Source organism: Calidris pugnax, unplaced genomic scaffold (assembly GCF_001431845.1).
Source record: "Calidris pugnax isolate Ruff unplaced genomic scaffold, ASM143184v1 scaffold41, whole genome shotgun sequence".
Lineage (NCBI taxonomy): Eukaryota > Metazoa > Chordata > Aves > Charadriiformes > Scolopacidae > Calidris > Calidris pugnax.
This window is the reverse complement of record NW_015094509.1, coordinates 4013083-4039729: the sequence shown is the minus strand read 5'-3', so window position 1 is coordinate 4039729 and position 26647 is coordinate 4013083. Positions and strand designations below refer to the sequence as shown.

At 40.8% G+C, this 26647-nt stretch overlaps 1 protein-coding gene across 2 annotated transcripts; it reads right to left on the bottom strand.

Annotated features, from left to right (window-relative positions):
- Positions 1-2151: 2151 nt before the first annotated feature.
- On the bottom strand, positions 2152-26647 carry LRRCC1 (leucine rich repeat and coiled-coil centrosomal protein 1). Of its 2 annotated transcripts, XM_014965506.1 has the most exons (19): positions 26522-26605; positions 26184-26389; positions 25744-25809; positions 24865-25032; positions 21198-21367; positions 20896-21105; positions 20015-20217; positions 18577-18763; positions 17725-17873; positions 16681-16885; positions 12678-12817; positions 10924-11125; positions 9725-9910; positions 8315-8489; positions 7400-7563; positions 6383-6591; positions 6009-6146; positions 4008-4143; positions 2152-2426 (listed from the first exon to the last, which is right to left on the bottom strand). In XM_014965506.1, the coding sequence occupies exons 1-19, from the start codon at positions 26578-26580 to the stop codon at positions 2298-2300; spliced, it is 3102 nt and encodes a 1033-aa protein (XP_014820992.1). In that variant the 5' UTR covers positions 26581-26605; the 3' UTR covers positions 2152-2297. The 2 variants fall into 2 exon arrangements, with proteins under 2 accessions (XP_014820992.1, XP_014820993.1); XM_014965507.1 differs by lacking the exon at positions 26184-26389 and having other exon boundaries at positions 2153-2426; positions 26522-26647.

Here is a 26647-nt window from a genome sequence, read left to right as displayed (position 1 = left end):
CTGTGAACACAATTTTCTGTATGTGTATATATATACACACATCCTTCCCTTTTTCCCTGCCCTTCCCTTTTTCCCTTCCCTTCCCTTTTTCCCTTCCCTTCCCTTCCCTTTTCCCTTCCCTTCCCTTCCCTTCCCTGGCAGGGCCGCGCGTTCGCTCGGGATTCCCCAGGAGGGGACCCCGCCTCAGGAGGGGACGGAGCCTGAGGGGGACGGGGGTGGCTGCTGAGGCCTTGCCACCCTGCGCGTTTCACCGTTGACGTTGGATGCCAAAGCAGACAGATTAATGGTGAACTACCCACCCCCGCCTCTGCTCTGCACTGAGGAGGCCACAACTGGAATCCTGTGTCCAGTTCTGGGCTCCCCAGTTCTAGGGAACTGCTGGAGAGAGTCCAGCGTAGGGCAACAAAGGTGATGGAGGGATTGGGGCATCTCCCTGATGAGGAAAGGCTGAGAGAGCTGGGGCTCTTCACAGAATCACAGAATCTTCTAGGTTGGAAGGGACCTTAAAGATCATCTTGTCCAACCGTCAACCTAACTGACAAAAATAAACACACACACAACAAACAAAAAGCATCACCATCACTAAACCATACCTCCCAGCACTACATCAACCCGTCTTTTGAACACCTCCAGGGATGGTGCCTCAACCACCTCCCTGGGCAGCCCATCCCAATGGCTGATAACCCTTTCGGTGAAAAACTTTCCTAATATCCAGCCTGAACCTCCCCCGGCGTAACTTGAGGCCATTTCCTCTAGTTCTGTCGCCTGTGACTTGAGAGAAGAGACCGACCCTCACCTCTCTACACCCTCCTTTCAGGGAGTTGGAGAGAGCAATAAGGTCTCCCCTCAGCCTCCTCTTCTCCAGGCTGAATAACCCCAGCTCCCTCAGCCTCTCCTCTTGTGCTCCAGACCCCTCACCATCTTTGTTGCTCTTTAGCCTAGAGAAGAGAAAGCTGAGGGGAGACCTTATTAATGCTGACAAGGGTCTAAAGGGTGGGTTGAAGGAGGATGGAGCTGGACTCTTTCCAGTGGTTCCCAGTGACAGGACGAGGGGCAACGGGCACAAGCTGGACCATGGGAAGTTCCACTCCAATCTGAGGAAGAACTTCTTTGGGGTGAGGGTGGCAGAGCCCTGGAAGAGGCTGCCCAGGGAGGGTATGGAGTCCCCTTCTCTGGAGATCTTCAAGCCCCACCTGGATGCTCCTGAGTGATGTGCTCTGGGCAGCCCTGCTTTGGCAGGGGAGTTGGACTGGATGATCTCCAGAAGGTCCCTTCCATCTCCAACAATTCCGTGATTCCTTAAAGTTATGTTCTCACCTCTCCTGAGGCAGAGCATGGGACCCGTTGACGTTCCAGCGAGACACACTGAGAATTTCAGACGCTTCCCCCGTCCCCTGTGCTGGTGGCCAGATATGCTCAGCCTTACCCATCATTCAGGTACGTGCCTTTTCCCTTCAGTTACCACCAGGTAACAGCAGAGAAGCATCCAGCATGACATCCTGGTCTCAAAATTGGAAACTCATGGATTCAATGGATGGACCACTTGGTGGATAAGGAGCTGGCTGGCCACACCCAAAGGGTTGTGGTCAATGGCTCAATGTCCAGTTGGCAGCCAGTGACGAGTGGGGTTCCTCAGGGGTCGGTACTGGGACCAATACTATTTAACATCTTTGTTGGAGACACAGACAGTGGGATAGAGTGCACCCTCCACAAGTTTGCCGATGACACCAAACTCGGTGGCACAGTTGACACACTGGAGGGAAGGGGTGCCATCCAGAGGGACCTGGACAGGCTGGAGAGGTGGGCTTGTGCAAATAGAAGCTGCTAGTTTATTATCTCCTATTCTTCAGAAGCCTATTGCTGTAGAGAACCAACCTATGCTGCCAAAAAAGCCACTCCAAGTTGCAGCTGTCATGCTTTCTTTCATCAACAGTGGCAGATTAAACGTATTTCCAAGTAAATTCTTGAGTCTCTCATTGCAAGAATCTCTACCCCAGTGAAGGACCCCTTCAATCTCCTGTCTTTGGGCCTTTGCTTCTACCTTCTCTTTCCTCTTATTTAATATATGAGGCTTTTCATCTATAGAACTGTTTTTACCCATTTTGACAAAACAGTTAAAAATAATCAAAGATTAGAAAAAACTATTTATTATGAAAATATTGTACAAAGGTTTCTGATTCCTGAACCATCAAAACATCACAAAGAAATTATGCTCTAGAAAACAAAAAAGTGCATCGCAGTATATGAATTTGCTTAAGTTTATGTAATACATGCCTTTAGTGTATATATATATATTATTAATCTTCAAGATCTTGTTGAATATCATTCAGTGCCTGTGTAAGTCGTCTTACTTTATTTTCCATGGCTTTTTTATTGTTTGCTGTTTCCTGCAGAAGCTGCCGCATTTCTTCTTCAACGTAGTAAACCTGAAAGCGCACAGTGAGATCAAAGAGAATTCTTGCTTTTCCTTAATATACTTAAAACCACATAATCTTGGCAATTTTTAACACTGATAAGCAATGCAAGAGTTAAGTGCTTGTTTAAATAAGCAATACACAACTTTTGGCATTGGATGCTGTAGCAGAATTTTGCTTTAAAAAAAGTATTAATTTACTAGAAGATAGCAAGAGTCCAGTTGGAGGTCTGTAACAAGTGGTGTTACGGGTCAGTAACTGGGTCCAGTCCAATATATTCATCAAATGACCTGGCTGGGGGAACAGAGTGTACCCTCAGCAAGTTGGCTGATGACACAGAAGTGGTAGGGGTGGCTGACACCCCAGAAGGCTGTGCTCCCATCCCACAAGACCTAGACAGGCTATAAAGTTGGGCGGTGAGGAACCCGATGAAGTTCAAGGGCAAGTGTAAGGTGCTGCAGCTGGGGAAGAATAATTCCACACACCAGTACAGGCTGGGGGTGACCTGCTGGAGAGCAGCTCTGAGGAAGAAGACCTGGGAGTTCTCTTGGACAACTAACTGACCATGAGCCAGCAATGTGCCCTTGTGGCCAAGGCGGCCAATGGCATCCTGGGGGGCATCAGGAAGAGTGTGAGCAGCAGGTGGAGGGAGGTCATCCTGCCCCTCTGCTCTGCCCTGGGGAGGCCCCAGCTGGAGCACTGGGACCAGTTCTGGGGTCCCCAGTTCCAGAAGGACAGGGAACTGCTGGAGAGGGGACAGCAGAGGGCTACAAAGATGACGAGGGGCCTGGAGCATCTCCCTTATAAGGAGAGGCTGAGGGACTTGGGTCTTTCTAGTCTGGAAAAGAGAAGGCTGAGGGGGGAACTGATCAATGCTTATAAATACTTAAAGGATGGGTGTCAGGAGGATGGGGCTGGTCTTTCTTCAGTGGTGCCCAGGGACAGGACAAGAGGAAATGGGCACAAACTTGAATATAAAAAGTTCCACCTAAACATGAGGAGGAACTCCTTCACTTTGAGGGTGGCAGAGCCCTGGCAGAGGCTGCCCAGGGAGATGGTGGAGTCTCCTTCTCTGGAGACATTCCAAAGCCCCCTGGACACGTTCCTGTGCAACCTGCTCTGGGAGGACCTGCTTTGGCAGGGGGTGGGACTAGATGATCTCCAGAGGTCCCTTCCAACCCCATGTCAGTCTGTGATTCTGTAGTGTATCAAAACTAAAATGCCTACTACACAGAAAAAGCACAGGTTGTCACACTAAGGAAGTGTGCAGTATATGACAGGAACAGGAACTGTGATGAGGCACAGGTGAGTTAAATGGATTATCTAGCATAATCCTCATTAAGGAACACTTAACTATCAACTCATAACAGCTACATGGTACATGCAACTGTACTTTGCTTGAATACAGAACCTCATGATGGCACAGTTCCAGAGATTTTCTTGCTGTGCAAAGACTGAGCCCTAAACCAGGGTTATTTCCATCCAGAGATTAGCCAGATAGATATACACAGGTGACTCCAAGCACCACTGTTACAGCAGCTGTGGAATAAAAATGTAAATAAAGTAGACATATAAATTAAGTATTAAAATTACTTTTTCATTTGCTGCTTCAATTTGTTTTTCCTTTTCATTTGTCAGCCGCAGTAGTTCTTCCTGATGAGCTGCCAACATTGACTCAAGTTGTTTTCTAAAAGTGTTATCCATTTCACGAAGCTTTTCCACAGCAATCCTAAAAAATGATGAAAAAAAAAATAAAAAAATGTATCACACTCCCACAAACAACCCAAGTATTTTGCTTTGCTCAGTTCTGCCTTCGATAAGGTTTTAATAACACAGGCCTGAAGACAATTATTGCAGTATCTAGCTTCAGATGTCCTGTTTTCTCAAGTATGTCTCCTAGTTTTATGCACCGTGTTCAGGGCTTGGGGCATTCCTCTTAGCAGAAACATTTCATCACCAGGAAAGGAAACAAAGATTCAGGATTGCTACTATCAACATGGATAAGAACTCCACCTGTTTTCAAACATCTACTGAACATGCTTTTGCTTCCTGAGAAGTCAATGCCTGAACGACTTGATCCTGTACAAGGTCTTTAAGCTTATGTCTCACAGAAAAAGTGTCTGCTTCACAGCAGCGAAGCATTTCCTTGAATCCAAGCAAATTCTGCTGTTAGGGAATAATTCTAAAACCTGTAGCAACAGAAAGCAAGGCTATATTCCACTACACAACTGATTTACACCAAAATTTGAAGGAAACCAGAATTATTTCAGCCAAAATTTCAGTTTCACTACTGATCTTCCAACCATTCTAAAACATTGACTATTTGAGGTGGTCTAGGTTTTTTTTTTTTTGTGTGTGTGTGTGTGTTTTGTTGTTATTTGGGTGTTGGGCTTTTTTGGCGGGGGCAGCGGGGAGGCAGGAGGTGGTTTATAAGCAAACTTGACCCTCAAGTTACTTTATTTATTATACAGATGACCTTCCTTAAAATAATAGCAAAAGTGTAATTAATCAAAGTGTTTAATATAAAAATGTAAAGCAAAAAACTCTCTCATACTAGCATATTCCTTCAGTAAGCATGGTTATCACTGCTAGATAAATATGTAGCCTCATTAACTAACTAAGCTTCAGAAGAGTTGGTCTTCCAACCATTCTAAAACATTGACTATTTGAGGTGGTCTAGGTTTTTTTTTTTTTGTGTGTGTGTGTGTGTTTTGTTGTTATTTGGGTGTTGGGCTTTTTTGGCGGGGGCAGCGGGGAGGCAGGAGGTGGTTTATAAGCAAACTTGACCCTCAAGTTACTTTATTTATTATACAGATGACCTTCCTTAAAATAATAGCAAAAGTGTAATTAATCAAAGTGTTTAATATAAAAATGTAAAGCAAAAAACTCTCTCATACTAGCATATTCCTTCAGTAAGCATGGTTATCACTGCTAGATAAATATGTAGCCTCATTAACTAACTAAGCTTCAGAAGAGTTGGTAGGAAGGAAGAAAAATAAGGGAAAGGGGCCAAAGAATAAAGTAAAATCAAGCTAACAATCTAAGCTCATCACAGGCAGCAGTCTACCACACTTCTCCATAATGCCAGATGCATATAAAAATAACTGAGCATCATCTAACTCCCTGACCATTCTCTGGGTTACAGAAAAAAAATAATAATCGTGAGTATGAGGTGAAAAAAATTGACAGTACAAGGGGAACAATAAAAGAAATAAAAAACCTGTTGCTTCTTCTATGGGAAGAGAATGATGAGTAACCTATGAACAGAACGTTTCTCACAGACTGGAACACTTATTACTGCTAACATTTACTCTATGTTGTGACAAGTATTGAGGATTTCTCCTCAATTTCCTACGCTGCACACAAGTTGTTTCCATCATCCTGCACAGACCTTAGAGAAACACCGTGGCCTCTCATCAGCCACCCTGTTGAAAAAAACCCTGCTGCAGACCAGGAGGCTGTGCAGAGCACACCAAGCACTTCAGAAGGCATTATGTGTTCTTTCACCATATAATCAAACATTTTTGTATACTTATTAACAGTGCAACTCCATAGTAAGTGAGCAATCATAAAACAAGCTATTAAGGTTCTCACCTCTGAGTCTGAAGACTTTTATTTCTCTCTTCAATCAGCTTCTTCTCTTTAATATCAAAGTTCTCCTTCATTTGTTTAACTTGCACCTCCAGCTGGCTTAATAACTCTCCTTTCCCTTGCCACTTCTTTTTCAGCGCGCTGAAAATTAAATGCATATATTTACAATGAATGGAGATACCACTTCTTACAAGGGCAGAAGAAGTTTTCCATGCTTCCATTTTTCCACATTTCTGTGGGATTTACAGCAAATACTCTTGCTGTAAATTTACAGCAAGTAAAGGGATTTACAGCAAGTACTCTTGTTGTAAATAGCTTCATGGCAGAATCACATACTATTAAGACCCCAAACAATTATTGCCACTTGTATGTATCACCTGTGTGCATTCTTAATGTCATCAAGTTCTACTTCTTTTTCTTCTAGCAGTTGCTTTAATTCCTCTTTTCTTTCACTTTGCCTTTCTAATTTTTCCATTAGTTCTTCAAATTCAGCAGCTTTCTCATCCAACTGTACTTGAAAAGATTTCTGAGCTTCCAGGTTTTCTTCATGCTGTTTTCTGATTTGTTTATCTTTTTCTTGCAAGCCCTTTAGAAAAGAAATATTTTAGAATACAGAAGTTCCCTTCATTTTAACTGTATTGATACCCTGAAGAGTTTCTGTTTAGTCTATGCCAGATTAAAGCAGAGACTGACATGTGAAAGTTCATTCTTCTCAAGGTATTATTTTATGACAAGTAGCCAGTTAAATAAGCTTCCTCTGGAAGAAGTCAAAATTAAAAGAAATAAAGCATCAAAACATCAATCTGAAATGGCAAGGAAGTTAAGAAAAAAGTTATTTAGAACTCTTAAGACAAGAATAGTTGAATGAGTAATGCATCTATCCTGGACTGAAATAACATGCTATAAAACTTTGCTCTGATTAATAAGCTAAAGTCTTAAGTCTCTAAATGAGATGAATGGAATTAATAGAACAAAACACAGCAGCTCTGCTGTTTAAATATTAATTCAAGGAACAGAAAAAGAGAAAAAATATTTACATGGCAAAATAAACCTGAAACAATGTCTTCTTTTCCTTTTCTTCTACAACTACAGGAAGAATGATGCTATCCACATTTTCCCCCTCCCAAAATCATTACCAAGAATAACTTGAAGCAAGGCAAAGAAAAGAAAGTCTTTACATAAATATGGTTCAATGAGAGATTCAAAGCAGCATCTCTGTACATCAAGTTAATACAATGCTCTCCATGAAACCAATTGCCTCCAGCACCCTGATTGTGCTTTCTGAGTTGGTAAAACCAGGAGTGCAGAGCCAGCTCTCCTTTCAGCTTTTACAGTAACTTTCAAGCAAGCCTAAATTTTAGCTAAGCACACGAGCTGTCAGACACGGCACTTACCTCTTTTAATCTCCTAATTGTTTCTGTCTGATCGTCCACTATTTTGTTTTTGATTTTTATAGTATCGCCGTCCTGTTCCTTTTGCTTTTTTAACATCTCAATCTCGTTCGTTAAAACTTCAATTTTTGCCTCCAGTTTTCCCCGATCTTGAGCAAGATGAGCTCCTGGATAAAACAGAATATTCACGCTACAGCAGTCATGTTACAGATGACTTCAAGATGTATAACGTGTAATATCAGGGCAGGGAAGGTGCGAGGGAAGGGAAAAAACCACCTTAAAACCCAAAACCGACCTTTTTGATCACAGGAAACACAGTAGTGCTTTAATCTATAGGTAGGTAACGCTGAAGAGGAAATGGAGAACTGAAGTTCTGTATTTTATCCTTTGAAAACTTTGACAAAAGTCCACAGTCATTCTTACAGACCCAGCCAATCTCCAAGAGCCACAAGGTGGCGCCGAGTCCCATGAATCAGGGAAAAATAAAGCCCAAGCTTTTTTTCACCAAGTATCTAGACTTTATTTTTTTTTTTTAAAAAAAAAGATATCTACTGAAATGTTCACATTAGACTTATCTGACAGAAAAGTGGCATTACATAGCACCATTCACAAATCCTTGTTCTCCTAGTTTCATATTTAAAAGTTCTTTGTATAACATGATGGTATTTTGACATTTTGGGGAAATAGATTAACTGTACCCACAGCAGATCCTCATAACTGCTGTTTGGGTTTCCATAACGGCCTGTGTACTATAGAAGATGTATTTTTGGTCATCATTTTTACAACTGGATAACATCAACAAGGCACCCAGAGACCCTGTCACGATTACAACTATATTGGAGTGCTTATTTGAAAGGTATGACATGGGACACTACCATTTTTATTGCAAAAGAAAATAAACCCAAAAAACTACTTTACCCTGTTGTGCCAACTCCTGCCCCCATATTTTTCTTTCCATTTTTAACCCGTCAATCACAGACTCCTGGGCTGTCAGCTGAGAAACAAGCTTTCCATTTTCCTTTTTCAGAAGTTCAAGTTGAGCAGCCTTCTGTTTGTCCTCCTCCATCAGTGTTTCAAGTTCTCCAGTCCGACACTGTGTGAATGAACATTGGAACAAGACAGTAAGATCCTTTAAAATAAATATTCAAAATTTCAAATCAATACTATACAGCTGGGAGAGTAATGTACAGCTAATTAAGTTAACTGAGGAAGATTCTGCTTGTGTACACGGTTCCATCTGTATCTCTTCCCAGTAATGAAACACAAATGTTTGCTTCAAATAGGCATACTTCAATCCCAGAAAACTGTACAGCTTATTTCTAAATAACCACCTTAAATTATCAATACTATTAAAAAAAACACAACACTGTTTAGAATTATAAATGCACAAGTCAAAAAAAGAGAAACAGAAAGTCAAGTTAAGATATTAAAATCCAAATGAAAACAGACAGAAGCTGGGATGAGCTTCCACTTCCCATGATAAAGATTTATCTGAAGTTATGCAGGCTCCTTTTTGTTTTACAGCTTACAGCTGCTAAATATAGCTATTTTTATTTTTTGTTTTTAGCAACATCACTGACTGGCAGAATCCTACTCTGTGTAGCAACACAATGTCTGGACACCCCAAGAGCAACACATAGGGAGGAGATTAGATACAGCTGTGCAGGGGCTGTACTGCACTGAAGTTTTAACATAAAGATGGACTGGATACATCCATGGACTGGATCACACAACAGTTTAAAATTATGTTCTTAAAATTCCTAAGAACTATTTAAGGACACCGTATTGCTATAAGATGTTCCCATACAGTGATCAGCAGTGTCAGATACAGCAACTGTGCCCAGAGCATTTAACATTACAATTGGACAACTAGCAGTTAATAACTAACACTGCTCATTTTATGCAACTCTCAAAGATATTAAGCTGTTAATAACCACACTTGATTGTTTCTGCAATTTCATTTTTACTTCACATACAGTGAGCACTGCAGAACCATATTCCACAACTTCAAATTTACAGAGGGTCAGAGGTATTAAAGTAGGTTTTTGAATCTTGGTTTAGAGTGACCACTTGATTATATACAAACTACTTGTGCTCACAAGGCAAGGAGTGCACTCCTGAAGATGTGAATGAGTCTAGATTTTGTTTATGGGGAGCAAAGTATCTGAGAAACAGAAGTGCAAGATGCAAGCACGAAGGCTGATGTGGAATACTCTGTTCTAGTGCAACAGGAAACACGCGTCTTTCAGTCGATCAACCTTGTTACTTTCATAGGTAAAATATTAACAAAAATTCATGTGTGTAGTTGAAAAGTTTTGAAACAGGTACCTTCAGGTTTGCTGTAGCTTCTTCATTTGATTTTGTTAATTCTGCAATCTTTTCTTTCTGCTCTTTCACTAAACTTGTCAGGTCTTGGATCAGGCTGGCCATCTCTTTGTCCTTTTGTTCCAACTCAAAGAGGGCTCGTTTATGTTCAACTAGATCAGCAGCAACATTTTCAAAGTCCTCCTTTACCTACAGTTAAGATAAGACAACTTGAAAAAAAAGATAAAGTTTGGAAAAAGTGTGCATGCATACACACAAACGACATTTGATTTTAAAACAAAGGAAGAAATAAAAGTTCATCAACAGTAGGTGAAATTAGTGAATATTTGAAACTGTTTTTCTACCAGTTTGGTGTTGGTACTCAAAAGCCTGGTTCTGCTTAGATACAAATTTGGGAAAAAACCCCCACAAATTCAAAAAAATAATAAATTAATGGGTGGATAGGAAGCAAAGCAGAAAAACCACATCTTGGGAAACAAAAAAAATGCCTTGTTTTAATCTCATTAACATTAAAATCTAGAAAGAAGAACTTAAAATTAATTTTTTCTTTCCTTGCAAGAGAAAGATTTGAAGGGTGAAAAAACCCCTCTTCTCCCATGTAATCCAACTGATTTAAAATGAAGGAAACCAAGTTTAGTTGAAGATGAAGTGGGTAAAATTTTATTTCACTGAACTTATTTCTATGGCTACTGCACACATTATTTTGTATGTTGTTATCTACGGAGCTTAGTAAGCAAGTTTTCAATTTGAATTTCAAAATGCATACACAAAACTGAATTTTGAGAAGTTAAATAATAGGGAATTTTTATTACATACACTAGTATATATGTAACCATGACCTTATGAAAACATCCCAAGAGTTTTTACAATAACTGAATATATTCTAATAGGAGATCAACATCTTTTAAAAGAAATTAATACCACCAGATAGAAGTTTTTTTAATTTCTTTTGATTAACTTTTATGAACAAAAACGCTGGGGTTTTAGAGTACTGAGCTGGCATTTGGTGTTTATGTTCTAATCACTGATATTTCAAAGCTTACTATCAGTATTTTTAGATGAATCCTTGGAGCAGAGATCTTGATAAGGATAAAGAAAAATACCCAAAACTAAACACCCAACAAAAAAACCCCAAACACATTTAAGAACTACAACTCCACTCCACACTCCACTAGTTTGAAATGAAATGTTTTTAGTCTTACCTCTTTAAACCTTTTTGTTTCAATAGTTAAAGCTAAACAATACTCATCTTCTAAGTCAGTATACTTCTGGTTTAACATATTAATTTTCTCCTGCAGTTCTTTAACATGCTGTTCGTGCCTCTGCTCTTCTTTAGCCATTGCTTTCGACAAAGCATCTTGAAATTCAGGTCCATTTAAAGCAACTCGGGTTTCAAGTTCTTTCCTGAAGTTACCAAACATATATTTGAGACAAGAACTGCAGCGTCTCACAACGCTGTTGCAATTTCTTAAAACATTTCTTAAAACATTTCTTAAAAAAAGATAATAAATTATATAATAAATAGGATAAATCCTTAGTTTCGCAGACAGATTTCAGCCTGCTATGGCAATGCACTAGAATGAGGAAAAGCGTGTTGACTACTGTTCAAACACCCAAAGGAATAACCTTACTTTTTAAATTCAAGCTTTCGTATCAGTTGAGTAATTTCTCTTTTGCTGTTAGTTACTATTTGTTTGCTTTACTATTAGCAAAGACCTGGAAGAGACACCGGCACTGGGAAATCACTGTGAAGCCAGATACCCTCTTTTGCAATCATTCTCCTCACCATCACCCAACAACTCTTGCTTCTCACCCAGACCCAAATCCTGAAAAGCAGCAGCAACAGGCACCTAAAAGGTTCCAGGATAAGCCTCCAGCATTCCTATAGCAGAATCTTGAAGCAAAATCATCCTGTACTTTAAGACTATTCAGTTCACTGAATTTCAGTGAATTTTTAGAGTTGGAAGGGACCATAGAGATCATCTGTTTTAAAGCACAAACACAAAACTTATCCGCTGTCCTCCACATTACAGCTTTTTGGGACTTAGGGGATGGTAACTGGAATTTCTGAAAACGCAGCTATCAGAATCTTCCCAGTTATCTTGGTATTTGAATATATTTATCCTTGTAAAATTTATCAATGTAACGAGCGTACTTTATTAGTAACCTCCCCTCACATACTAGTATACCACACACCACTTCATGCTTTAGTTTGTACAAATATTTGATTCTGTTAGATAAACAATATAGATCTTATGGTCAAGTATTCTGCAAAAAAACTATGAAGTTTTGAAAGAGGAAAACAGCTAATCAAGACACCCACCCTCAAGCAAGATACTGTAGAAGCTGACTTCATTTTTTTTAGAACACCTTGTGTTATTGTGGCATATGCAGATCTTCAAAAAATAATTCAAATGCAATTTTCACTGAATTTCACTGAATTTTAGAATTGGAAGGGACCATAGAGATCATCTAGTCCAACTCCCCTGCTGAAGCAGGATTGCCTAGAGCTTGTCAGAGCATGTTACTCAGGAGCATCCAGGTGGGGCTTGAAAATCTCCAAGGAAGGGGCTCCACACCCTCCCTGGGCAGCCTCTTCCAGGGCTCTGGCACCCTCACAAAATTTTCTTTTTATCTGATTATTTCCTGATTAAAGATAAGTACTTAAAATAAAAAATTCAGCCATATAAGACGACAAGAATCTATCAAATGAAAGACTGGAAGAACACAGTTCCCTACATGGATTTGCAAGTGAGGAACCTATAAGATAAGAAAATATTCCTAAATGAGCAAGATGATGGGTAGGAAGACATCTACATTTTTACAAAGATCATCTCTCCTATTAAAAAAAACCCAACAACCCAAAACCACATTGGGCACAATGCATTGAAACAAACCATGTTTGCAACACCAGCATCTCTATTAACTTGTGAAAAGAAAATAACAGACCACATACCTTTGCTCTTGCTCTTTTAATACAAGAAGTTCATGCAGCTGTTTTACCTTCTCCTTCTGTTGTCGGAAGGATATTCGAAGTAATTGCACTTCTCTTTCATTTGCTGATGCTTTAAGCTCTGCTTCTTGCACCTGTTTCATCTGTGTAGAATTCAGAAAGAGGAATAAGGTTTTAAGCAACTGTAATTTATACTTCATGTCTTATATTAGAATACAAAGGAACAGATCTTTATCATAGTTTTATACAAGTTTACCTGGGCCCTTATATTTACAGCATGTGCCACAACTGTCAGTATTTTTTTGCAAGATTTTATGGAATTTTATTATGTTACCTAGCCCCAGGCAAAGGAAGTTTTGGTGGTGGGTTTTTTGTTGGTTTTAGACCTTAATATATTTTGTTACACCTGTAGAAATTTAAGACTAGATGCTTAAAATTAAGTCTTAGCTTAACTTAACTACAACAACAAAAAAAGAGCAAGTTTCATGAAGAATCAAGAACATTTACTGAGTTAATAAGGTATATTGGCAAGAATAATTTCCTGAATTGCAAACTCTTGTATTGTAATATTTGTATTTAAAACAAAACATTTTTAGATGGGTTCAGTATCCTTTTTTTGAACATTCCAGTTACAAAAATCTGCATCTTTCTGAATTTCTGCTTTCTAACGATTTAATGAAAACCAGCAAATCAGTACAAACACCAGATGGCACACTACACTTTTTCCATTTGACACAAGCTTCTCTGCAAAATTCCATTTCACAGCCTCCAGACTTTTACATACTGACATACACGCTGTCTCTTCTGACTTGACAAGTAGAAAAAAACAAGGATATGAAAAAAGTTATAAATTTTTTTAATTACTCCTGAAATGGTAATTCTGAATCAAAGACACTTCAGAAGGCTATGAGTTAGAACACGCAGTGGAGAGCAGTAAAACTCCCTGCCCTCCTAAGAAAACAATGTTTCCAATGCTTATAATCCTCTGCTACGTCCTTTAAGATAATTTAAGTGCTTCTGCATGTCATGAGTTCCAGGTTGAGAATGCCAAAGATACCCAAAGTTCATACAGTAACTTCATTGTATGAAAATTTTGCTGAGGCTTGAGTATGAAGCCAAGTCCTCATTTTCCATGTGTTAAATCTCTTAGGAGTAACATTCAGCATTTAGAGACACCCCACTGCCTCCCTGTTGTGCTGGGGATGAAGGGAAGCAATCATCTCCTACACTGAAGAGCTTAAAAAGAAAAATTTCAAGTGAGAACATAAACAAATTTGAAGACTGCCAGAAAATAGGGTACATGCTTAACTGCGTAGTAACTTATTTATCTTCATAGAATCATAGAATTGCCCAGGCCGGAAGGGACCTCCAAAGCTCATCTAGTCCGACCCCCCCGCAGTCAGCAGGGACACCCCCAACCAGACCAGGTTGCCCAGGGCCTCGTCGAGCCTCTCCTTGAATATCTCCAGGGAAGGGGCCTCAACCACCTCCCTGGGCAACCTGTCCCAGTGCTCCACCACCCTCACAGTGAAGAACCCTCTCCTCATCTCCAGTCTAAATCTGTTCCCCTCCAGCTTAAAGCCATTTCCCCTCATCCTGTCACTGCAGGCCTTTCTAAACAGGCTCTCCCCAGCCTTCCTGTAGGCCCCCTTCAGGTACTGGAAGGCCGCTATTAGGTCTCCCCAGAGCCTCCTCTTCTCCAGGCTGAACAACCCCAGCTCCCTCAGCCTGTCCTCGGAGCAGAGGTGCTCCATCCCCCTGATCATCCTTGTGGCCCTCCTCTGGACTCTCTCCATCAGGTCCATGTCCTTCTTATATTGAGGGCTCCAGACCTGCACACAATACTCCAGGTGAGGTCTCACCAGAGCAGAGCAAAGTGGCAGAATCCCCTCTCTGGACCTGCTGGCAACGCATCTTTTGATGCAGCCCAGGATGGATTGGCCTTCTGGGCTGCAGCTGCCCACTGCCTGCTCATGTCCAGCTTCTCCTCCACCAGCACCCCCAAGTCCCTTTCCTCAGGGCTGCTTTCTAATACCTCACCCCCTAGTTTGTATTGGTGGCGAGGATTGTTCCAGCCCAGGTGCAGAACCCTGCATTTGCTCTTGTTGAACCTCATGAGGTTCACCTGGGCCCACCTCTCCAGCCTGTCCAGGTCCTTTTGGATGACATCCCGTCCCTCTGGTGTATCCACAACACCACACAGCTTGGTGTCGTCTGCAAACTTGCTGATGGTGCCTTTAATCCCCCTGTCTATATCATTGATAAAAATGTTAAACAGCACCGGCCCCAGCACAGACCCTTGAGGAACACCACTTGTGACTGGTCTCCATCTGGACTTTGAGCCATTGAGTACCACCCTCTGGATGTGACCATCCAGCCAGTTCCTTATCCACTGAACAGTCCACCCATCAAATCCGTACCCCTCCAATTTGGCAATCAGGATGTTGGGGGGGGACCGTGTCAAAGGCCTTACAGAAATCCAGATAGATCACATCCATAGGTTGCCCCTTGTCTACTGACCAAGTCACTTTATCATAGAAGGCCACTAGGTTAAATCCTTTAAAGCAGCAATCTAGAAATGTTGACCAAAACCCTTAAGCAGTGACTACCTAAAGTAACCATAATTTACTACTTAGGTAGCTACCACAAGCCAGCTGCCAATGTGTACTTTAGAAAAGCCCTACAAGATATTCCAGAATTTGTTAATATTAGAGTTGATAAAATAGGCCAAAGGTATATTAAATCTGAACATGGAAAATGAGAATTTAGCTTCTAGATCATCATGACTCTTCTATGAAACGTAATTATTAGAGTGTTTCCCACAGGGTTATAAAGACAGGAACAAGGACTTTCCCTTAAAGTTTTGCAATTAATAAAAATGGTGCTACTACTATCAAAAGAGACGACTTATTTCTACAAACTTATTAAAAAAAAAAATGAAAACCTCATACACCATTATGGCATTTCCTTTCTGATAGAAAAAGAAAAAAAAAAAAAAAAAGAAAAAACCCTACTCTTCCCTACTACTAAATTTCGTACTATTCAAAGTGACAAGCAGATGCATGACCTAAACTGAAGGTGACTTCTAGATCCATAACAGCTCCAGGGTATGGAGACACTCGGGTGCCTGAACAGAAGCCTGGAGGGGAGGGTGGCGAGTCCGTAAAAAACTTGCAGTTTGGCTGTCAGCACGCTCCCCAATTCTGGTTTCTTTCAGGCTATCCAAGCCACAACACATCCTAGAGCACTGTACTAGCACCCCAGAGGCTTTTCAGGATGGGGATGTTAGGACTGAACTCCTGTAAGTGGTTGCATTCAGTGACACAGGGACAGGCTGGTATCAGAATATAATCAAACAACAGGAATATATGTTGGAGAATGCAGCATTTGGCCACTGAAAATTCACCAGTGAATTATTCAGTTATAGACAATGGCAGTATCTTGTCCAGAATTTTGACCTTACAGATTTGTATGCTGAACAAAGTGCTTCTGACAACTAAAGTATCATTGTAAAATACTCCAGTTGTGAAGACAAAACCAAAAAAATCCCAAGCAAACAAATAATCCCCAAAACAACCAGAATTTTTAAGGTAAGTTGTCAGCATTTACTGTTTCATTCTCCTTGCAATTAAAAGCATCTAATTCTTTAGATCAACAAAACAAACAGAATGACCAGATTGCCATCCTGCTAATAAGATCTTTACTGATTTCAGCAACAATTTAAAAAACCTGTATTTGTTACTGTATATCTTCAGAAAAATAGCAACTCTTATTGTGAAGTACACAGGACTAGTTCTCCTTTTCTTTAAGGTCTATTTATAAAAGACATTAATTGACCATTTAAATGGATACTTGTTATTAATTACTACTACATAGAAAATAAAAAATCAGTTTCTATTGTGGAAAACTCAGACTTAAGGATGGTAAAATCTAGTGTTCCTTAATATCTAGGAAAACAGTAGTCACTGTGCTGCCATCATATTATTTACTTATGCAAAGTATTTACCTCTAGTGCTCGTTGCTGCAATCTCTGTGTCTCCATCTTGGATAGAGTTTCTTCTAAAGCTTGCATGGCCTTCTGATGTTCTGCTTCTTTATTTCTTGCCTGATTCAACTCATTAGTAAGCCTTTCAGTTTCACCTTTCAACTGTTGGACGTCTGCTTGCAGTCTTGCTTTAACATCTCTCTCTTTCAATATCAATTCCTTTAACCTGAGAATAAATACAATCAAGATGTATGAAAAACATTTTAGGATTTAGTTTGATGGCAAATACACTGAGAAAGGACATTAGTAAGTGTTGTAGCGCCGTATCTTGCTCTTTGCTGTGTTTGAATATTTACAGCATTGTCATGTAAAACTATTTAAAAATATTTAAAACATTAATGAAGTCACATGTAGCTTTTCTATAAGGATCTTCATTTTAGAAGAATCTAAGCTGGAGACAGCCTCATCGATAGGTCATTAAGGAAATGACACTCTAGTATCATTGTACTTTATACAAAAGTCAAACATATAGTATCAATTTATAATTTCATAATTTTCTTCAGAAAGTTTGCCATACCCTTTAACATTCTAATAAGTTTTGATATGAGATCTAGCTCAAAGGAAGGAGAACATAAATAGCCTCCTATCCAAGGTGGTCACAAATGAAGGTGGAAAGTGAACATAAAACAAGAATTAAAAAAGGGAAATTGAATCAGAGTCAGTCATGGATGGTAACTCAGGAAGCACTTGGCTTGTTCCTTCCTCACAAGAAAGAAAACATGTCTTGGATAAATACAATGCAGTTAAGAAGAAGATAAATAGAGCAGACATCTCCAACCATAGTTGACAATAAACAATGCTTTCTTAGAAGGGAGAACTTTTTCAAAAAAAGAAAAAAAAAGAAAAAGGGACTCTGCTCAGAACGTAACCAGGATGATGATAGCAGTCTATATGAAGATATGCTAGACCTGATCTGCACAACATATTGCCCGTTGGTGGTAATAATAATAATAATAATAACAACCACCAAAAAACCTCTTACACTATAGCACTCCATTTCCCTACCTGTCTGTAGTGTATACAGCCATACTCTGAATATTCTTTTCTTCATTTGCATGTTTCTGTAGCTCCCTGACATGCTCTATTAACTTCTTCTCTGCTTGCTCTGCTTTCCATCTCCTTTCTTTCTCCTGATCCAGCTCCTGAATCAGCGCCTTAGCAAGAACACAGTAAACATCAGCTTACTAGGAAACACTCAAATGTAGCCTAAAATGACAAACAATATTCATAATTGTGGAACAAGATTTGTCTTTCTGAAATTCTTGGATGACAGTAAAAAGCCCAAGTGACAAAAAAATGCCCAAAGTGGCCAAAAACCCCCATAGAAGTGAAATAAAATAAATTCTCTTCCAGTTGATACAAGAACTCTACTATTTTTTGATACTATCTAGACACAAATATTTCTGTCACTTCCAATTTTGAAGTTTCACCAGGACACATATAAGGAGGCTGAAGGGAGACCTTATTGCTCTCTACAACTACCTGAAAAGAGGGTGTAGAGAGGTGGGGGTTGTTTTTTTCTCCTAAGTCACAGGCAACAGGACAAGAGGAAATGGCCTCAAGTTGCACCAGGGGAGGTTCAGATTGGATATTAGGAAAAATGTTTACACTGAAAGGGGAATCAAGCACTGGAACAGGCTGCCCAGGGAAGTGGTGGAATTGCCATCCCTGGAGGTACTTAAAAGATGGATAGATGTGGTGCTGAGGGACTAACCATAGTGATAGTTTTCATCAGTGTTAGGCTGATGGTTGGACTAGATGATCTAAAAGGTCCCTTCCAACCTAGACAATTCTATGATATGCTTGGCTTCAGGTGAAGGCATACTGATATTTAACTTAAAATGATGCAAAACATACTCGGTACGTTAATTCCTCTGTGGCATCTGAATTCATTTTTTCTACTTTTCCTGTATTGCTCTGTCTTCCAGTTAGTATTTCAGATTTTCTTCCCACTACTTCCAAGTCTTGAGTATCCGATGATGAATTGAGATGAGAGTCTCTCTGACTGGAGTGTGGACACTTAGAGGAAGTCTTCTTCTCTTCCCTGTAATAGCAGAACATCAAGGTGTATTTAAGAATGCGCAGAGTTTAAACAGCAACAGGGATTCAAACACGTTTGCAGGACAAAATTTTACAGTTGTGTAGAAGCTGAATTGTACAGAGTTCACAAACATGTACAAAATAATTTGCAAACAAATAATAAAAGAAACAGTAAATTCAAATCTTCAGCTGCAAAAATACTACGTAGTATAGTAGATGCTATATGAAAAACATCTTATGATCACGTAGATACCGAACAATTTTAGGGAAGCTGTAGATCTTCAGTGGCAGACTAAACTAATATATTCCAATTTATATCATCTTCTATTCATCCCTTCTGTTATTTACTCTAGAAATCAAATTACTAAAGCATCTTTTGTTTCATCAAAAAATACGTGCAGTTATAGTCTTCACCATCAGTCTGCCACCATGAATCTTTCATTTTTTAATGTGCCTCAATTCTTCTGTCTGTGGAGAATTCTTCTTTCTCCACAATTTAAAACAATGACGAAAATATAAACTGTTAGAATTCTGAACGTGTTTATTTTGGAATCTTCAGTTCAATTTCCTTTTCACCTAAAACCAGAAAATGCTTATACAGGGAAATGACTGAGTGAAGAGCGAAATTCAAAAAGTTTCAAATACATAAAGGACTAATATGGAAAAACAAGGATGCAGAAGGTTAGATATAAACAGTCAGATTAAGAAAAAATGGGGCCTGCATATTAAACATTTATGAGCAGGGCCAGCTGAGAACTCATTTTCTTTGGGGTGGGTGGAACACTTCTGAAAAGTTGGACATCGTTTCCCTCATTCACAGATTTCTTAGGAAGCCTCAGCAGCCAATAATTTTTAAAGCATCGTTAGCAATGCTAGTTTACCCAACCTACCACTTTCACCAAGATGTTTCAAGTCAAACTACCTTCACTCTGAAAAAATTCATAGAATCATAGAACAGTCCAGGTTGGAAGGGACCTTTAAAGGTCATCGAGTCCAACCCCCCTGCAATGAGAAGGGACATCTTCAACTCAAACACGTTCCTCAGAGCCCCATCCAACCCAACCTTGAATGTCTCCAGGGATGGGGCACCTACAAACTCTCTGGGCAACCTGTGCCAGTGTTTCACCACCAAAATACGTCTTCCTTATGCCTAGTCTAAGTCTACTCACTTTTAGTTTAAAACCATCACCCCTTGTCCTATTGCAACAGGCCTAGCTTAATTCATTTGGGCTTTATATGGCAAACACTGGGATACCTGTTAGGTATTTTGTTCTTCAGACGATTTGCAGGACACCTAGTAGATAAGGTGGTTCTACCATAAGTAGGGATCTTGCTTCTTTTCACCACCTTTCTGTTGTTCTCCTTCCCACTCTCATTTTCACTCTCAGAAGTTGGATCTGTGTCTCTCTTAGCTTTGAGAACATTTGGAGCAGCTTCTCTTCTTGAGGTATCAGATACCTAAGAATAGATGATAGATGTTTTACCTATACATTTGACAATTTCTAATTGGCTAATTTTTAACACTCATTCAGGTGTTACTTTTAAGAAATAAACAGTTGCCAAATAATTCCCAAAGCATTTTGTTCTTTTAAAGATAAAATAAATGCAACAGAATAGCACGCATGAGAACGTGTAGCTGTATCTTTCCAAAATACTTGAAGTTTGTTTAAAATCCTTCGACACGGAAGCTTGATGCAAAATATAAAACAAATACAGCACTTTAAAATAAAAAGCCCTGCCAACATGCAGAGTACACCATAATTAATTGTCACCAACTCTATAATCCAGATATTTTACTGCATTTCATATCTTACTGAGGTTCAGTTACATATATCGATGGCTTCAGGGTAAAAAAACAGAATACAATTTTCTATCTAATATAACATGATCAGATACTGTATGGGACTAGGAGAACTATGATTTTTATATAATATGAAATTTGTCATGACTTGAAGTGCAATCTTCCGTTTTAAAGACTTAGTTTTATTTTATTCCCAGTTTCTCAAAATATTATTTCAACATTAGCACAAAGACAGAAATGCTCCAGTCTGTCCCAGCAAATGCTTGCGTTATGAAAAGGCTACACTCCATTTTACAAACAACGTTTTCTGTGCAATTAAATAAAAAAAAAATTACCTTCTGTAGTATCTGTGAAACTTGATCTTCTATTTTTTTAATTCTTATTTCACTGTATATTTTATCAAGTTCAGCCTTGTCTGTTTCTGAAGAGGAGGCAAGCTCTGTAGAGGAGCTGATGGCACCTTGTACTGCTATTCTTGTCCGCTGACGGAAATGAGTCAACGCCTGGTCGATGCGCGGTGTCACCACCGGGAAGGAAATAGAGTTCTAGGAACAGGAAATACAACCCTCACAACATTAAAGAGTTGCATGCAATATAAAAATATAATACATATGTTTTAAAATCAGTATACAAAAACCTGATCTCTGGATGAGGTGCATCCAGATGAAACCAAACAGCCCAGAATGTCTTCTAAACGTTGGAGATCTGAAGAGTTGTCTTCTGCTGGGTCCACTGGTTCACCAGAAACATTCCTTCCATCCAGAGTTGTTAGCTGGGGCAACATCTGAACAACAGTTTCTCTATAACCTTCCGGAAAAGGGCACATATAACTTTAAATTAATTACCAAAAGAGATGTCTAGGGCATTTTTAGGTACCCTAAAATGTCATCTTAAATTATTCATTGTGTTTTTATTCAAAGTAAAAAAAAGTAGTGAGTTATCTACAGGTGTCTCACCTTTCCCCACCCGTTAAGGCTTTCAACAGAAAATATTACTAAAGAAGTGAACTGAGAAACTGCCTGCCCAGTCCTGGTCTACACGGGGATCTCCCCACCATCAGCAGCACACTGCAGTTGCACAGACAACCTTTTATTATCAGCCCACTGCACCAGAGCAGTTGTACCAAGTGCAAGGAAAGACAAGCAGAATCACAGAATCTTAGTGGTTGGAAGGGACCTCTGAGATCATCGAGTCCAACCACAAAAAAAAAAAAACCAAAACAAAAAAACAAAACAAAAAACCCCTCACCAAACAAATACAAACCACACCACACCAAACGCCCACCAAAAACACCGCACCCACCAACTAAACCCCACACTCAACACCTCGCCATAAACCAATAACCTTGGGCACTAGAGCATGCCCTGAAGAGCCATGTCTATACGTTTCTTAAATCCCTCCAGGGATGGTGACTCCACCACCTCCCTGGGCAGGCTGTTCCAGTGCCTGACCACTCTCTCAGTAAAGTAGCTCTTTCTAATATCTAATCTAAATCTCCCCTGCCCCAACTTCAGACCATTTCCTCTGGTCTTGTCGTTCGTCCTTTGGGAGAAGAGGCCAACACCTGCCTCTCTACACCCTCCTTTCAGGTAGTTGTAGAGGGCAATGAGGTCTCCCCTCAGCCTCCTCTTCTCCAAACTAAACATGCCCAGTTCCCTCAGCCTCTCCTCATAGGACTTGTTCTCCAGGCCCCTCACCAGCTTGGTGGCTCTCCTCTGGACACGCTCCAGCACTTCAATGTCTTTCCTGTAGTGAGGGGCCCAAAACTGAACACAGTACTCGAGGTGAGGCCTCACCAGTGCCGAGTACAGAGGCACGATGACTTCCCTACTCCTGCTGGCCACGCTATTCTTGATACGAGCCAGGATGCCATTGGCCCTCTTGGCCACCTGGGCACACTGCTGGCTCATGTTAAGCCTGCTGTCTACCAACACCCCCAGGTCCTTTTCTTCTGGGCAGCTCCAGCCACTCTGCCCCAAGTCTGTAGCGTTGCCTGGGGTTGTTGTGACCAAAATGCAGGACCCGGCACTTGGCCTTATTAAACCTCATCCCATTGGCCTTGGCCCATTGATCCAGTCTGTCCAGATCCCTCTGTAGAGCCTTCCGACCCTCAAGCAGATCAACACTCCCACCTAGTTTGGTGTCATCTGCAAATTTGCTGAGGGTGCATTTGATCCCCTTGTCCAGATCATCAATAAAGATATTGAACAAGACTGGCCCCAGAACTGAGCCCTGAGGGACACCACTGGTGACCGGCCACCAACCAGCATAACGGAAAGGCAGGTTCTGAAAGGGCCTGGACAGCTTCATCCTTTTGCCATGAATGAAATTGGGTGTTATGAAACTGGAAGGAATGGAAGTTCAATTTTTTTACATTAATAGAAGTTGGGCTCCGAAACATTGCGGTTACTTTTAAAAGTGCCACCAAAGGGATAGATTTGAAAAGGTATGTAAAGACTTATAGAAGAAAAGCAGTGGAATCTTCTAAGTTACCCAGATAGCTTTAATAGTCCTGTTCCTGCTGCCACGGCGCCGGAAAGCATTTGTAAAACTTGTTCATGGGTGCCTCTGAAAACATTACCTACAGACTTATTTAACTTCCTTCAGTTATCTCTGACGTTCCTTTCTTAGAATTGTGACATATTACACCTGTATCAGTTACAGGCTCATGATATGGTTGTTATTTTGTATTATTGCAATTCCTACTGTTGTATTCTTTGTAGTTAGCAATGAAATTTTCAGAGTTTGAAGTGTTTTAGGAAGTATGAAGCCATTTAAACACTTCCGAAATTATCTTTGAGCTGTCCCCAAAGAATCAATCCTCCACCTCTAACTTTCTGTAGGAGATTTTCTCCTCTTATACACAGACAACTGAAAACAACACCTGCACCACACCAGGATGCTACAGCTTAACTTGTCTGAATACAGGGTGTAACGCTTAAACGGCACAAAAAAATCTATCCCAAACCCAGAAGCTTTAGGCAACACAATTCTAAGTGATGTACCCACAAACACCCCTCCAACTTGTCTCCACGCTCCATAGTGAAACCCTCGCCTACTATTTTGATGAAAATGCTAATTACTGCAGTAGTCTGTCACTGCTTCCTGAAGCTGGGGAAAAGGAGGACAGCTAAATGGTGCTTATGACAACCACCTACTCCCGTGTCTGCCCTCTATCTGTACAGCACAATATCTTTCTGTACATTCTTCAAATTCTCCACCCTCCAACCATATAATATTAATACCCCCTCCCTCCCATTTCTGCAACACTTTCCATCAATCTTCGTCCATCTTAACCTTAAAATAATACGCGAACACTTGAGCCTTATCAAGAAGCTACATTTTTGTAGCCCGGGGCAGCAGAGGGGAGATTTCACAGAATCACAGAATCTTCTTGGTTGGAAGGGACCTTAAAGATCATCTTGTCCAACCGTCAACCTAACTTTGACAAAAATAAACACCCACACAACAAACAAAAAGCAACACCATCACTAAACCAGACCTCCCAGCACTACATCAACCCGTCTTTTGAACACCTCCAGGGATGGTGCCTCAACCACCTCCCTGGGCAGCCCATTCCAATGCCTGAGAACCCTTTCGGGGAAAAAATTTCTCCTAATATCCAGCCTGAACCTCCCCTGGTGCAACTTGAGGCTGTTTCCTCTCGTCCTGTCGCCTGTGACTTGGGAGAAGAGACCGACCCCCACCTCTCTACACCCTCCTTTCAGGGAGTTGGAGAGAGCAATAAGGTCTCCCCTCAGCCTCCTCTTCTCCAGGCTGAATAACCCCAGCTCCCTCAGCCTCTCCTCGTAAGACTTGTGCTCCAGACCCCTCACCAGCTTTGTTGCTCTTCTCTGGACCCGCTCCAGCACCTCGATGTCTTTTTTATGGTAGGGGGCCCAAAACTGGACACAGTACTCAAGGTGAGGCCTCACCAGTGCCCAGTACAGGGGGACAATCACCTCCTGAGTCCTACTCCCCACGCTGTTCCTGACACAGGCCAGGATGCTGTTGGCTTTCTTGGCCACCTGGGCACACTGCTGGCTCCTGTTCAGCCCACAGGCCACCAACACCCCCAGGTCCTTTTCTGCCAGGCAGCTCCAGCCACTCTGCCCCCAGCCTGGAGCGCTGCAGGGGGTTGGTGTGTTTCTCTATGAAAAGCAAATTCATTTTGGCAGAACTTAGGCTTCTGCAGGCTGGCTGGTTTATGAATGGATTTGGAAGCTTCAGAACCTGGCTGACAACTAATGGGAAATCATAGACCTAAAAAGCACCAAATTACCTACTAAACATGAGATCCATACCTGCTGCATGACAAACTGGATTGGCCTTTCCATTTTTTTCCAGTGTCAGATTTGTCAAACAGCAGAGCCCCTTCGTGCACTGAAGTAAGTGATCGATGTTGTTCACACAATTGCTGTGGAGGTCAATGTGGCTAATCTTATGCCTGGTTCCATGAAGGCACTGAAACCCTGAAAATTTGAGAGAATCCACAAAACAATGATTTCTGCTAGAATACTAGACTACAGGGTTCAGAACAAATGGCATCTTGTTGAAAAATATTCAGGAAATAATTCGCATAACTGGAAATGATGTAAATACTTCTGCTCTATACCCCTGCCTACGTATATCAATCACCTATGGTACACTACCACACAGTACAAGACTTAGCTACTAGGAGAGCTAATTTTAAAGAAATAGATAAGTTTATAACTGTTAAGAAACATGTAAAAATAATCACTCTGCTTGGAGTTCCTTTTTATAACTCAGTTCATTAACAAAGCCGGTATCAATATTCTTTTTAATTTTCTCTTACAAACTCCCTTGACTCAGTAGCTTAAAATCTTACTTAGAAGCAACAATTGACCATTTCAACAAACATAAGAAGAAGAAAACTCCCTGATTATAACCAAAGTTGCATTTTTGTCCCATAAAAAGGAAATATGTGAGATATATCTTCCAAAACTACTGCATTTTTCAATGTAGACACGAGTCTGAAATGTTTACTGTAAAACTTTGTGAGCAAGCTCAGCCTCCCAAATAAATTCCAGTTCAGAACAACCCTTGAAGATTGCAGCAACTGCCACCTTATAGAAACTTCTAAAAATAAAATTGGACAAGTTTTTCAAAATTAAAGTGAGGAAAATGTTTTTTATTGCACTGTACGTGGCAAAGTCACTTACCAGAGAGATCATGTATGCGATTATATGACAAATTCAGCATAGTTAAATTAAAGAGCTTTTCCAGTCCTAAGCAAAATAAGGAAAAAAAAGCCAGTAAGATTTTTCAGAAGAAAGCTCTGCCTTCATCAAATCAAAGCTTGCAAAGTAAGCCTTTAAAAATTGTAACTGCAAAATATGACAATAATTTGTCATAATAATAAACATAATACAAATAGAAACATAATAAAAAAAATGAGGTTTTCCTTCTAAATTAAGGTATTTTGCTATGAGAAAGCTTGCAGAGAAAACATATTGTTTTTTAAATTTACATGATCATATGAGTAGCTCGTATTAACTTCGTATAACCTTAATTATACGCACACTTTGCAGAAGAAAACTTTAACGCAGCCCTTAGAAAAGTAGACTAAGTTTCTAAACGGACAGAAATACGTATTACAGACCCTCCACTTTCGTTATGAGGTTACAGGCCAAGCTCAGGGTGCGTAGGTTGGCCAGGGAACCCAGCCCCTCGATGCGGCGGATCTGATTCGATGACAGATCTAAATGCTGCAGATTCCGGAGGTGGCACAGCCCTTCGATTCTGGTGATGCTGTTACCGTGCAGGTTGAGCGTGTGCAGGTCCGAGCTCAGGGAGAGCTCCAGCAAGCTGCGAAGGAAAGGCCACCGCCGCCATCAAGCCGGCCAAGCCGCGCTCCCAGGCCGCCCTACCCAGCCCCAGCTCTCCGCGCCGCCTGCGGTCAGGCCCCGGCCCCGCCTGCCCCTCCGGCAGGCTCCTCACCTCCTAACTCCTTTATCCATGAGGCAGAGCTCGCCGGGGACAGCGCGGTGTCCCGCCATACCGCCGTCCCTCTTCCCGCACCAACCACCGCCGCCACACTTCAAACTTCCCTCGCCTCGCAACACC

What these genes read in the sequence shown, in the direction of transcription:
- LRRCC1 (XM_014965506.1), bottom strand. Translation starts at nt 26,580, where the DNA reads ATGGCGGGACACCGCGCTGTCCCCGGCGAGCTCTGCCTCATGGATAAA. An exon ending in TCGCATACATGATCTCTCTG is followed by an intron (nt 25,033 to 25,743) that starts GTAAGTGACTTT and finishes TCAAATTTTCAG; the next exon opens with GGTTTCAGTGCCTTCATGGA. An exon ending in GCAGGAGTTGGCACAACAGG is followed by an intron (nt 7,564 to 8,314) that starts GTAAAGTAGTTT and finishes TGTTTTATCCAG; the next exon opens with GAGCTCATCTTGCTCAAGAT.